Source organism: Schistocerca americana, chromosome 1, assembly GCF_021461395.2.
Source record: "Schistocerca americana isolate TAMUIC-IGC-003095 chromosome 1, iqSchAmer2.1, whole genome shotgun sequence".
Lineage (NCBI taxonomy): Eukaryota > Metazoa > Arthropoda > Insecta > Orthoptera > Acrididae > Schistocerca > Schistocerca americana.
This window is the reverse complement of record NC_060119.1, coordinates 222,395,392-222,409,875: the sequence shown is the minus strand read 5'-3', so window position 1 is coordinate 222,409,875 and position 14,484 is coordinate 222,395,392. Positions and strand designations below refer to the sequence as shown.

The following is a 14,484-nucleotide window of genomic DNA, read 5'->3' as shown; positions in this document are numbered from 1 at the left end:
GTTGTATATGCTCTTGAAAGCTGGATTACACTCTACCATGAATGCTGTTGCTAAACCACACATAAATGGGAAATACTTTTATAGTTTTCACAGAGTTACTATGTGAAGCTGCAGCTAATATGTTCCTACCATGTAATTAAAATTTTATCATATAGACAGCAGTTTTTTTTACTGTGCTGGTTTATAGATGAGTCAGAGTAAGGTGATCCCTGACAATTGCAGTGGGCTGGGTGCAGCAGCTTTGCAGGCCCACATCAGCCAATAATGTAATGTGATTTTATAAATGTTTCTATTGACAACACTTCAATGCTGTCACTGCTTTGTAGACAGTTACTGATTTTTGCCTGCAACTGTCAGTGCTTCGCAGTTGAAAGTTGGCAACAGTGCTGTGAGCTGTCGGGGATCATCTTATGCAGTCTCCACTATAGATGTAGTGCTTTCATAACATTGTAATGTACACAACAGAGTGTAATGTTCCAGACGTTTTACGAAGCGCATCTACGTGTGCCTGCCGGATCAGGAGACACGTGTTGTATTGCTGCGGAGGTTGCTTAGTAAGCACGGCAATCCACTGCGTGACGATGAGCTGCAACGATTGGCTACTATGACTGATGGCTATTCTGGAAGTGACCTTACTGGATTAGCAAAGGACGCTGCCCTTGGTCCAATAAGAGGTACAAATGTTATTACAACAGTTACAGTGCATATACACAGAGAGAGTCATTAAATTTATTCATACATCATAATTTTTGTAAATATTATCTTTAGTATCCTGTGAGTGGATCAAGGTGAGAGCTGACACTGTTTCCCAATTATGAAGTTGTCCATCCAACTCGTAATCCTGGTGCCTCAGAATACAAGTTGGATACTATCAGAAAAGAAACTCAGTGGAAAAGGACAAAGAACTCTGATAAATAACTGAGAGTGAAAAGTTATGTAGAATAAGAAATTACTATTGAATCCCACAAGGTACTAACTGTATTTTGTGCAGTTGTGCATGTAACCTGTGCAGCTAAGTGCCATGAGAATATAAGTCCCGCACCTGCTGCAGAGTAATACAGCTCCAGCTTCTAGAAGCTTCCCTGTCACCAGTCACTTAGCCATACTACCATGACCCGGAAAACACATTCTCTCCCACTACATAGCATCCCAGCTGCCGTTAAGTTACTCTTTGAAGCACACACATTGTGCAGTGTTACAACTCCAACTACTTGCTCTTAATACTCATGCAACTGATTCATGACATCTCCCTACACGAGGGAAAATTTTGTGGTCTTTGCCCTTGAAGGGTGCAGAATTCTTCTGTCAGTTACGCTTCTATGCTCCTCATGAATTATTAATTCCCCCCCCCCCCCCCCCCCCCCTCATTGAAATTAAGTACGCCATGTTTTCTTATTCTTAGTTCATGGTGTGCTAAATGTCCAATTAGACTTTGGGATTTTTCTATTTTATCCATGCGTCATCGTAATGCCTGTTCCACACTAACACACTCTAAAACACTCATACTGAGTAGAATGAATTTTCTCTGACAGAATTCCACAGTGCTTGCAACTCGTACATCAGTGTCTTCGAATTTATTGTTTGAGCCCACTAATTTAAAATAACTTAAGATTTCTCATGTCACATTATAAACACCTACATTCTCCATATTGTTTTAGTGTAATCCTGTGGATGATTGGAATTTCATAAGTTGTAGATCCAGATGATGTACCACTGTCTGAACTGAAGTAAACCCAAATGTTAACATGGTAATTTGCATTACCATATGTGTTGTCACCATACTGTAACTAAAACAAACCTTTCAGGCTATTGGCGTGTACCATCATCCAATTATTCCCTTTTAAATATCATTTGGTGTGTTGCAGTATACAGGTCTTGTCGCGAACTTTTCCTCCCTGTTGGAACTCATTTGGAAGTTGGGTCTTATCATAGCTTTCCTTATTCTATGATTCAGACTGAGCACGAAAAGTTCTTGCACACTGGTGGAGAGGTCTCATTTGATCTTTCAAGTCGAGCGCATAATCACAAATACAACTGCGGGGGTCTTTTTAAGATTCACAGTTTGTAACACACTCTCTCAAAGAACAGCTCATGAGATGTTGGAATCGAAGTATCTAAATCAATCTGTGCTCTATGTGATACCAATGTTCCAGTTAAGGTTCTGTGTGTTTTTTCTTATGTTCTATTTATTAGTCTGCAGATGGTAGCTAGTTCTTTGAATTTTCTCTATATGTAGTGTGGATGGTATGCCAAATTTTAAAATAATATTTTCTTCTAGCACTGTTGGTACCGTTTCAGCGTCTTATTCTGTGGTTAGAAACTTTGTCAGCATATCCTAAAAGGGAAAATTATATGTTTGTCTAAGGGGATGCATAATGTCTATATCACATCTTTGAAAGACATGTTTAGGAGTTGCCATTTTTTTGTGTAGTCATTGTAGTTTTACTTGTGTAATTTTATTCTTTTGACAGATTTTGATCAGTGCTGGTGAATATACTGTTGTATTTCAGCTTTCATACCTTCCTAAATGTAATATTTCTTTATTCCTACCATATGTTCTCCCTGTTTCTTGATGACCACCAATTGTTGAATCATGAACTGCTTCTGCTTTTTCTTTTGCCTTCACTCTGCTTCTGTGCATGGTTGTTACTAGGGTTTGGCATGGTTAATTTAAGGGGTGGCTGGATGCCCTTCCTGTTGTCACCCCATTACGCCCCTGGGAGGGAATACACATATCCCAAGGGTGTACAGTGTAATTGTGTGAAAGAGTGCGAAAATTTTCAGATTTTTTGTGAATAGTGTAACTGAGCTGGGAATTATGTACCACTCCAGTAGTCACCTAGTCAGATATGGGAAACTGCCTAAAAACCATTTCCAGGCTGGCCAGCACATTGACCTTCATTGTTAATCCGCTGAGCCGATTTAATTTGGGGCTGGCTCAGCTCCCCATCCAGCATGACGTGCTTTAAAACATACTGCTATTTGGGTGGATTGAATCGCGAAACTGCTTCAAAATTGCTTTGTCTTCTAGACTCAAGCTAGCAGCTGGTTCCTGCACAGATGTGCATCCTGTTACTGCCCATGCATCATGATCATGCAAATGGCCTAGGGAACTTGCTCTCCCACATCTTATCTCCCTTTTTCCAGTTGGTTTATTATCTCTGTCACATACAACATCAGAAACAAATACAATCTGAAACTATGCTAGGTTTCTCACTTGAGGATCCATGGTCACTTAAGGATCCATGGCAGAACAGCTTAATCGAGGTGGTCCCATAGATTCTTGATAGGGTTTTAATCCAGGAAGTGTGGTGGCTAGGGGAGTACAGTAAGGTTATCTGGTGCTCTTCGAACCATTCACCCCCCTGCGGGTCCGGGGGTTAGAATAGGCCCGAGGTATTCCTGCCTGTCTTAAGAGGCGACTAAAAGGAGTCCATCCCCCTCAAGGGGGTAGTTAGCGCCTGCGTCTGGAGACGGATGGTTCCACGACCTATATTTGTGGTCTTTTTGGTTTTTCACTTCTCGTTTCTTCCTTCCTTTGGTTGGTTCCTTTCTTTGTTCTTCTCCATCTCACTGTCTTCCTTACTCTTTCCCTTGCCTTCTTCTCCTTGCCTTCTTCTCCTTGCCTTCTTCTCCTTGCCTTCTTCTCCTTGCCTTCTTCTCCTTGCCTTCTTTTCCTTGCCTTCTCTGGTTTCCGCCTCGGCGTTTGAGACAGTCTGTCCTCTCTCTCTTCCTTTTCCTCTTCTTCCTTCCTCCCTGTGCGTGCCTGAAGGCCGACCCACGCGTTCGCACGCGTAGCCGGTGATGGGGTAACGCGTAATTCCCCACCCTGGGTAGACAAGTAAGGCACGCACGTACCCCCTGGTAAAGGCCAGGCCCAGGGAGGGGTGATTGCCTGAGCTGATACCTTCTGACCATGCCGATTGGTCCCTCCGTCTGTTTCTCGGGAGGTGTGACCTGAGGTGTAAACATTCACCTAAGGCGGGAGTGCCCTCTGCGAGGGTCCCCATAAGGAAGGAGCGCGCCATCGGAGACGCTGGCAATCATGGGGGATTCCTCCGCAATGGATTTCTCTTCTTCTCTCTCGACTTCTGCCCACAAACGGAAACATGACCAGCCACCAGTGACAAAAGTACTACTGCCTGCCCCATAGTTCCTCGTCGTTTCTCGATCTGAGGACGGAAAGGATTTTTCCTCTGTCAACCCTTTCATTATCCAGGGAGGGCGTAGATGCCATAGCCGGTACTGTTAAGTCTTGTACAAGGTTGCGTAATGGTACCTTGTTACTAGAAACTGAGAGCGCCTTTCAGGCACAGAAACTGCTTCGAGCCACACTCCTGTACACGTTCCCTGTCCGGGTGGAGGCTCACCGGACTTTGAATTCATCTCGTGGTGTGCTCTATACTAGATCCCTCGACGGATTGACTGACGAGGAGATTCAGTCTTTCCTCGCTGAGCAGGGCGTGATGGCTGTCCATAGGGTCATGAAAAAGGTCAACAATGACCTTGTACTGATCCGGACACTTTTCTTGATCTTTGATAGTGTTAAGCTGCCATCGCGCATCAAAGCGGGCTACGAGGTTATTTCTGTTTGCCCCTATGTCCCGACACCTACGCGCTGCTACCAGTGTCGGCGTTTTAATCACACTCGCCAGTCTTGTTCCAATGCGGCTAAATGTGTCACTTGTGGCAGGGATGCCCATGAGGGTGACTGTCCACCTCCGTCTCCTCGTTGTGTGAACTGTCAGGGTGACCATGCAGTGTCCTCCCGCGACTGTCCCATCTATAAGGAAGAACGCTGTATCCAAGAAATTCGGGTCAAAGAGAAAGTGTCCACCTCGGCTGCTCGCAAGCTATTAGCTAGTAGGAAGCCCACACTGCTCCCAGCGGAGAAATACAGTACTGTCCTCGTCTCTCCTCGGACTACCAGGGAGGTGGCAACCCAGACATGCGATCTGACCTTCAGCGCCACGGTCGTCCGTTCGGCCAGTGCTAAGATCGCGCGGTCGACGTCTCCTCTTCCTCCCATCACCCCACAGACACAAGCCCCTTCATCAGCTTCTGCTAAGACGAAGACCCAGAAGTCAGATGCATGGGCCTTCAAGAAGGAACCGTCCCGTGCAAACTTCCTACGTACCTCGACCTCCCAGCCATCGACCAGTACTTCCACCAAACGACCTTCCAAGAAGGCTTATAGAAAGCACAGTTCTCCTTCTCCGCCACGGTGCATTTCTTCTCCTGCGCCATCCAGCGGTTGCCGCCCAAGGCCGTCATCCATTTCGCCTGGCCGCACCGCTGGTAGCCGAACATCTGGCCGTTCACCGGCGGAGGAAGCTCCCCCTCCCGGCCATCTTACCAAGATGGCCGATGAACCTATAGAACCAATGGACGATGACTGTCCGCCTACTGATAGCGGCGGCAGTGCTCGCTCGAAGCCAGGCCCTCAGCGGCCTTCGAGGTGACCCCTTCTTTCATCTTCCTTTTCTTCTTACGATGGCACTTATTCACTGGAATATTCGCAGCATTCGCTCCAACCGAGAGGACTTGAAGTTGCTGCTCTGCTTGCACCGTCCGCTCGTCGTAGCCCTCCAGGAAACGAAGCTACGCCCGTGCGATCAAATCGCCTTGGCACACTACACCTCTGTGCGTTTTGACCTACCCCCTGTGGTATTCCGGCTCATGGAGAGGTTATGTTGCTGGTCCTGGATGATATTTACTACGATCCCATCACGTTGCACACCGGCCTGAAGGCAGTTGCCATCCGAATTACTCTCCCCACTTTTACATTTTCCATTTGTACCGTTTACACTCCATCATCGTCTGCCGTTACCAGGGCAGACATGATGCAACTTATTGCTCAGCTACCTGCACCATTTTTGTTAACTGGAGACTTCAATGCCCCCCATCCCCTTTGGGGCTCTCCAGCATCCTGCCCGAGGGGCTCCCTGTTAGCAGACCTTTTCAACCAGCTCAATCTTGTCTGCCTCAATACTGGCGCCCCTACTTTTCTTTCGGACACATCTCACACCTATTCCCATTTAGACCTCTCTATATGTACTACCCAACTTGCACGCCGATTTGAGTGGTACGCACTTTCTGATACACATTCGAGCGACCACTTCCCGTGTGTTATCCATCTCCTGCAGCATACCCCCTCTCCGTGCTCATCTAGTTGGACCATCTCCAAAGCAGACTGGGGGCTCTTCTCTTCCAGGGCGACCTTTCAGGATCAAACCTTCACAAGCTGCGATCGTCAGGTCGCACACCTCATGGAAGTCATTCTCACTGCTGCTGAATATTCCATCCCTCACACCACTACTTCTCCACGTCGCGTACCGGTCCCCTGGTGGACCGCAGCATGTAGAGACGCTTAACATGCTCGTCGACGTGCTTTACGCACCTTTAAATGCCACCCTACAGTGGCGAATTGTATCAATTATAAACGATTACGAGCACAGTGTCGTCGTGTTATTAAAGAAAGCAAGAAAGCCAGCTGGGCTGCTTTCACAAGCACCTTCAACAGTTTTACTCCTTCTTCTGTTGTCTGGGGTAGCCTGCGCCGGCTATCTGGCACTAAGGTCCACTCACCAGTTTCTGGCTTGATGGTCGCGAATGACGTCCTTGTGGCCCCCTGAGGATGTCTCCAATGCCTTCGGCCGCTTTTGCGCAGAGGTTTCGAGCTCCGCTCATTATCACCCTGCCTTCCTCCCCCGCAAACAGGCAGAGGAGGCTAGGCCACCTAACTTCCGCTCCTCGAATCGTGAAAGTTATAATGCCCCATTCACCATGCGGGAACTCGAAAACGCACTTGCCCGGTCACGGTCCTCCGCTCCAGGGCCTGATTCTATTCATATTCAGATGCTGAAGAACCTTTCTCCTGCGGGTAAAGGTTTCCTTCTTCGTACTTATAATCGCATCTGGATTGAGGGACATGTTCCCGCATGCTGGCGCGAGTCTATTGTTGTCCCGATTCCTAAGCCGGGGAAGGACAAGCACTTGCCTTCCAGTTATCGACCCATCTCACTTACCAGCTGTGTCTGTAAAGTGATGGAGCGAATGGTTAACTCTCGTTTGGTTTGGCTGCTCGAGTCTCGACGCCTACTTACCAATGTACAATGTGGATTTCGTAGGCGCCGCTCTGCTGTTGACCATCTGGTTACCTTGTCGACCTTCATTATGAATAACTTCTTGCGGAAGCGCCCGACCGCAGCTGTGTCCTTTGATTTGGAGAAGGCTTACGACACCTGTTGGAGGGCGGGCATTCTCCGCACCATGCATACATGGGGCCTTCGCGGTCGCCTCCCTCTTTTTATTCGTTCCTTTTTAATGGATCGACAGTTCAGGGTACGTGTGGGTTCTGTCCTGTCAGACACCTTTCGCCAGGAGAATGGGGTGCCACAGGGCTCAGTTTTGAGCGTCGCTCTCTTCGCCATAGCGATCAATCCAATAATGGATTGCCTCCCAGCTGATGTATCAGGCTCCCTTTTCGTGGACGATTTTACCATCTATTGCAGCGCGCAACGTACATGTTTCCTGGAGCGCTGTCTTCAGCGTTCTCTTGACCGTCTTTACTCCTGGAGTGTCGCCAATGGCTTCCGTTTTTCTGGCGAGAAGACGGTCTGTATTAATTTCTGGCGCTACAAAGAGTTTCTCCCACCGTCCTTACGACTCGGTCCCGTTGCTCTCCCATTCGTGGAGACAACAAAATTTTTAGGTCTTACATTTGACAGGAAACTTAGCTGGTCTCCACATGTGTCATATTTGGCTGCCCGTTGTACCCGTTCTCTAAATGTCCTCCGTGTTCTCAGTGGTATGTCGTGGGGAGCGGATCGAACCGTCCTACTTCGTCTATATCGGTCGATCGTCCGCTCCAAGCTGGATTATGGGAGCTTCGTATACTCCTCTGCACGGCCATCCATCTTACGCCGCCTCAACTCCATACAACATCGGGGTTTACGACTTGCGATCGGAGCGTTTTATACTAGTCCCGTCGAGAGTCTTCATGCTGACGCTGGTGAATTGCCACTCACCTACCGGCGCGATATACTGCTTTGTCGGTATGCCTGTCGGCTACTGTCAATGCCCGACCACCCGTCTTATCGTTCCTTTTTTGACGACTCTCTCGACCGTCAATACGGGTTGTATGTCTCTGCCCTGCTACCCCCTGGAGTTCGCTTTCGTTGCCTCCTTCAACACCTTCATTTTTCACTCCCTGCAACCTTTCGAGTGGGCGAGAGCCACACGCCCCTTTGGCTCCAGGCTCAGGTTCGCGTTCATCTTGACCTCAGCTCGCTCCCAAAGGAGGTTACCCCCAGTTCGGTCTACCACTCCCGTTTTGTCGAACTTCGTTATCCGGTTCACCCTTTCGTGCACCGGATCCAACGCTCTCTTCAGCAGCTGGTGGACGTCGGTTCTCCGGTTAGCTTTATGTGGGTTCCTGGCCATGTCTGTATCCCTGGGAACGAAGCTGCAGATGCCGCGGCCTAGGCTGCGGTCCTCCAGCCTCGGACAGCTTCTTGTTGTGTCCCTTCGTCAGATTGTAGCAGGGTCATTTGTCGGCGCATTTTATCGCTGTGGCATGCCGATTGGGCTGCACTTACGGACAAAAAGCTTCGGGCCTTGAAACCTCTTCCCGCGGCTTGGACGTCCTCCTCCCGCCCTTCTCGATGGGAGGAGGTCGTTTTGGCCCGGTTACGAATTGGATACTGCCGGTTCAGCCATCACCATCTGCTGACGGCTGCGCCGGCGCCGTTCTGCCCATGTGGGCAATTGCTGACGGTCCGCCACATTTTAATGTCCTGTCCGGATTTTAACACACTGCGTCTTGATCTTGGCCTGCCATGTACTCTAGATGCCATTTTAGCGGATGACCCACGAGCAGCTGCTCGCGTTCTTCGTTTATCAACTTGACAAACCTCTCTAAGGACATTTGATTATGCTGTTTTTTTTAATCCTATGCCTGTCAGTCTGTCTTTTATCGTGTTTTCCCTTTTTGTTGCTGTTTTAAACTTGTGACTCGCAGTGCGTTCCTAACGTAGTCTGGGCGCTAATGACCATTGAAGTTGTGCGCCCTAAAAAAAAAAAAAAAAACCATTCACATACGCTGCTGGCTGTGCAACATGTTGCATTATCCTGCTGGTAGATGCCATCTTGCCAAGGAAAAGCAAACTGCATGCAGGGGTGGATGTGGTCTCCGAGGATAGATACTCCTGGAATCCTGTCAAGGACTTGAAAAATCCGCGTCAGGCAGAATCTCTCTTGTACTCGGTTTGAAAAGTGGAATAACTTGCTATTAAACAGGTGGTTATAATTTTTGGCTCATCAGTGTATGTCATTTTATGTCATGCATATTTCCATTATTGCGTTTCTTTCTTCATTATCGACATGCTGGACTCTGAGGTGGTCGTTTAACTTACTGGCCCTGGATTTTCTCTTTCTGTACTGTCATCACTTGTTCCACTTCAGATTCCTTCTGCTATCAGCATTTGACACTTCATCACTATACTTTCTTCTTTTATATTTAGCACACTCATTTTACAGGTGCCATTTTTTAAGCACTAGCAGTGCTTTGGGGACATAATTTCCTGGTCTTAGCTCCTGTTTTGTAGTGATACCTTTCAACACTTTTCTTACATTTACACACACTCAAAAGTTTGTTCCCTTTTGAAACCCATTATCAGTCCTTGCTCTCTTCCTATTTAGTCTCTCTTGGTATTCCTCACACTACTATATGTCCATGGCTTCACAGCTCCAATGGCAACCAAATTAACATTGTCTGCCTGTGGCTCCTGCCGCCATTGAACCGGCTCTTGTTTTTTCACAGCTCCTACCCCTTCCACATTAACATTTCACTTCTCAGCAACTACTACTGCACTTTCACTAAAATCTTTTTTTTATGAAATCCTCTTTCTGGGAGCTATTGTTACCATCCTGTGTGTAACTCAATTTGCTTCCCATGAATCCATAAGCTTTTTGCACCATAATCTATCACGACATTCTATTTATATATCTAAAAAGAAAGATGATGAAACTTACCAAACAAAAGCGCTGGCAGGTCGATAGACACACAAACAAACACAAACATACACACAAAATTCAAGCTTTCGCAACAAACTGTTGCCTCATCAGGAAAGAGGGAAGGAGAGGGAAAGACGAAAGGAAGTGGGTTTTAAGGGAGAGGGTAAGGAGTCATTCCAATCCCGGGAGCGGAAAGACTTACCTTAGGGGGAAAAAAGGACAGGTATACACTCGCACACACGCACATAGCTGTATGTGTGGATGGACATGTGCGCGTGTGCGAGCGTACACCTGTCCTTCCCTCCCCCCAAGGTAAGTCCTTCCGCTCCCGGGATTGGAACGACTCCCCACCCTCTCCCTTAAAACCCACTTCCTTTCGTCCCTCCCTCTCCTTCCCTCTTTCCTGATGAGGCAACAGTTTGTTGCGAAAGCTTGAATTTTGTGTGTATGCCTGTGTCTGTTCGTGTGTCCATCGACCTGCCAGCGCTTTTGTTCTTTTTTTATATATATATATATGCACCCTCCCACCACCACCTATTCCAGTCCTGTAACCCGGAAGGTGTACACGATCAAAGGCAGAGCCACGTGTGAAAGCACCCACGTGATTTACCAACTGACCTGCCTACACTGTGAAGCGTTCTATGTGGGAATGACCAGCAACAAACTGTCCATTCGCATGAATGGACACAGGCAGACAGTGTTTGTTGGTAATGAGGATCACCCTGTGGCTAAACATGCCTTGGTGCACGGCCAGCACATCTTGGCACAGTGTTACACCGTCCGGGTTATCTGGATACTTCCCACTAACACCAACCTGTCAGAACTCCGGAGATGGGAACTTGCCCTTCAGCATATCCTTTCTTCTCGCTATCCGCCAGGCCTCAATCTCCGCTAATTTCTAATTTCAATTTGCCGCCGCTCATACCTCACCTGTCTTTCAACTTCATCTTTGCCTCTGTACATCCGCCCCGACTGACATCTCTGCCCAAACTCTTTGCCTTTACAAATGTCTGCTTGTGTCTGTGTATGTGTGGATGGATATGTGTGTGTGTGCGAGTGTATACCTGTCCTTTTTTCCCCCTAAGGTGGGTCTTTCCGCTCCCGGGATTGGAGTGACTCCTTGCCCTCTCCCTTGAAACCCATATCCTTTTGTCTTTCCTTCTCCTTCCCTCTTTCCTGACGAGGCAACCATTGGTTGCGAAAGCTAGAATTTTGTGTGTATGTTTGTGTTTGTTTGTGTGTCTATCGACCTGCCAGCGCTTTTGTTTGGTAAGTTTCATCATCTTTCTTTTTAGATATATATATATCTACGGAAACGGTTCCAGTCCACAAAAAGTTCCTTTCAGCTATTAAACAACCCTTTCGGCAGTTTTAATAACTTTTGCTTTATTTCCATTTCCGTTTTTCTCACGTCACCGATCATTTTTAGCCGCTTCCCACAGGTTTTAACGTCATTATTTCTTCATCAAACAATTGTTAGCTTCATTTCCATAATCTGCCACCACCAAACCACTCCTTTTAATACATCCTCACGTAGTTTTTTCGAAATTTTCCCGAATTTCTCCACCCTTTAACGTGTTTTGGCGGCAACACAACCACCTAACCTTTATGCACATCATTATCTACCTACACAAGTTCACCACAGGATCAACATAGCCCAGCCCTAACCAACCCTTTTTCGCCTTTTTTCACACCAGATCTCCATTTGCTTTCTAATTTTACCTTTATCTCTCCCCATATATTTTTTCATATTTATTCTCATTTTCATTTCAGCCTCGTGTTCCACTTTCCACCTTCTAGTACCATGTCACCCTCACAACACCTTCACAACGACCCCATTAAGTTTTATTTACATTCCCTCCGCAAACATGCCTTCGCCCTAGCCAGATTACACTCCCATATTTTATTTTCTCAGGCTTGTCTGACATTTGGCATCACCCCCAAAGGCCTCACACTTAAAGTTCCCATCTCTGGCTGCAACCCTTCTTTCCATCAGTCCCTATACCAGTTCCAAACCAAACAATCCATTGCCCTCACCCACCTAATCCTTCACCTACACATCCACTCAGCCAATCAACACGCCCATCAACTCCTATCCTTTATAAAAATCCTCAATCTTTCCTCTCCCACATCCACACCTGTTGTTCAGAGCATCCTCCTACAGGCCAACCGCAAATTAGAGCAGCATGCCACCCTCCACCTTAAAAAACTATCCAATCTCCTGGTTTCCCACCTCCGGAAAGGCAACTCACTCACCCTTCACAACCTTTCCAGCAAACCTCAACCTCCTCTCATTGCACACAAACCCAGTCTCTCCCATCTACTCAATCTCCCACTTCCAGCTCCACTCCCTCCAAAACCTCAAAATTCCAATCAACGCAATCTGGAACCACAACACCCCAATTCAGTAGTTAACCTTTCCTCCAAACCTCTCTCCCAATCCGAAACCTCTGTCCTATCCAAAGGCCTCACCTTCAGCCCCACTCCCAGATTTAACCAAACAGCCCTCGTCAAAGATTTACTGTCCTACACCCGTACTCTCTGCTGGAAATATCACTTTGCCACGAAGAAAAATGATCCTAATCCTACTCCTAAGGATCCAACTCCCCAAGACACTATCCAAATTGAACCATGCCTGGAACAGTTCCGTCCTCCGTCACAGCGGGACCCACCTCCTCTTCCTCAAAATCACCCTCTCCTAACCTTCCAGGAATTTCTGACTTCCAGCCTTGCCTCTCAATCCTTTTTAAAAAACCTTAATCCTACTCCCAACATCACCACTGCTGAAGCCCAGGCTATCCGTGATCTGAAGGCTGACCGATCCATCGTCATTCTTCCGGCGGACAAGGGTTCCACAACTGTGGTACTTGATCGTCGGGAGTATGTGGCTGAGGGACTGCGTCAGCTTTCAGACAACACTACTTACAAAGTTTGCCAAGGCAATCCCATTCCTGATGTCCAGGCAGAGCTTCAAGGAATCCTCAGAACCTTAGGCCCCCTACAAAACCTTTCACCCGACTCCATCAACCTCCTGACCCCACCAACACCCCGCACCCCTACCTTCTACCTTCTTCCCAAAATTCACAAACCCAATCATCCCGGCCGTCCCATTGTAGCTGGTTACCAAGCCCCCACCGAACGCATCTCTGCCTACGTAGATCAACACCTTCAACCCATTACATGCAGTCTCCCATCCTTCATCAAAGACACCAACCACTTTCTCAAACGCCTGGAATCCCTACCCAGTCTGTTACCCCCGGAAACCATCCTTGTAACCATTGATGCCACTTCCTTATACACAAATATTCCGCATGTCCAGGGCCTCGCTGCGATGGAGCACTTCCTTTCACGCCGATCACCTGCCGCCCTACCTAAAACCTCTTTCCTCATTACCTTAGCCAGCTTCATCCTGACCCACAACTTCTTCACTTTTGAAGGCCAGACATACCAACAATTAAAGGGAACAGCCATGGGTACCAGGATGGCCCCCTCGTATGCCAACCTATTCATGGGTCGCTTAGAGGAAGCCTTCCTGGTTACCCAGGCCTGCCAACCCGAAGTTTGGTACAGATTTATTGATGACATTTTCGTGATCTGGACTCACAGTGAAGAAGAACTCCAGAATTTCCTCTCCAACCTCAACTCCTTTGGTTCCATCAGATTCACCTGGTCCTACTCCAAATCCCATGCCACTTTCCTTGACGTTGACCTCCACCTGTCCAATGGCCAGCTTCACACGTCTGTCCACATTAAACCCACCAACAAGCAACAGTATCTCCATTATGACAGCTGCCACCCATTCCACATCAAACGGTCCCTTCCCTACAGCCTAGGTCTTCGTGGCAAACGAATCTGCTCCAGTCCGGAATCCTTGAACCATTACACCAACAACCTGAAAACAGCTTTTGCATCCCGTAACTACCCTCCCGACCTGGTACAGAAGCAAATAACCAGAGCCACATCCTCATCTCCTCAAACCCGGAACCTTCCACAGAAGAACCCCAAAAGTGCCCCACTTGTGACAGGATACTTTCCGGGACTGGATCAGATTCTGAATGTGGCTCTCCAGCAGGGATACGACTTCCTCAAATCCTGCCCTGAAATGAGATCCATCCTTCATCAAATCCTCCCCACTCCACCAAGAGTGTCTTTCCGCCGTCCACCTAACCTTCACAACCTCTTAGTTCATCCCTATGAAATCCCCAAACCACCTTCCCTACCCTCTGGCTCCTACCCCTGTAACCGCCCCCGGTGTAAAACCTGTCCCATGCACCCTCCCACCACCACCTATTCCAGTCCTGTAACCCGGAAGGTGTACACGATCAAAGGCAGAGCCACGTGTGAAAGCACCCACGTGATTTACCAACTGACCTGCCTACACTGTGAAGCGTTCTATGTGGGAATGACCAGCAACAAACTGTCCATTCGCATGAATGGACACAGGCAGACAGTGTTTGTTGGTAATGA

General features: G+C 47.7%; 1 protein-coding gene across 1 annotated transcript in view; it reads left to right on the top strand.

Moving 5' to 3' along the window:
• The window catches only part of LOC124609284 (spastin), a 464,925-nt gene that overhangs the window by 440,791 nt on the left and 9,650 nt on the right, over window positions 1-14,484 (top strand). Inside the window, exon 8 of the mRNA XM_047140064.1 lies at window positions 481-674. Coding sequence (XP_046996020.1) covers window positions 481-674 — 194 coding nt within the window. The remainder of the gene's footprint in view (window positions 1-480; window positions 675-14,484) is intronic.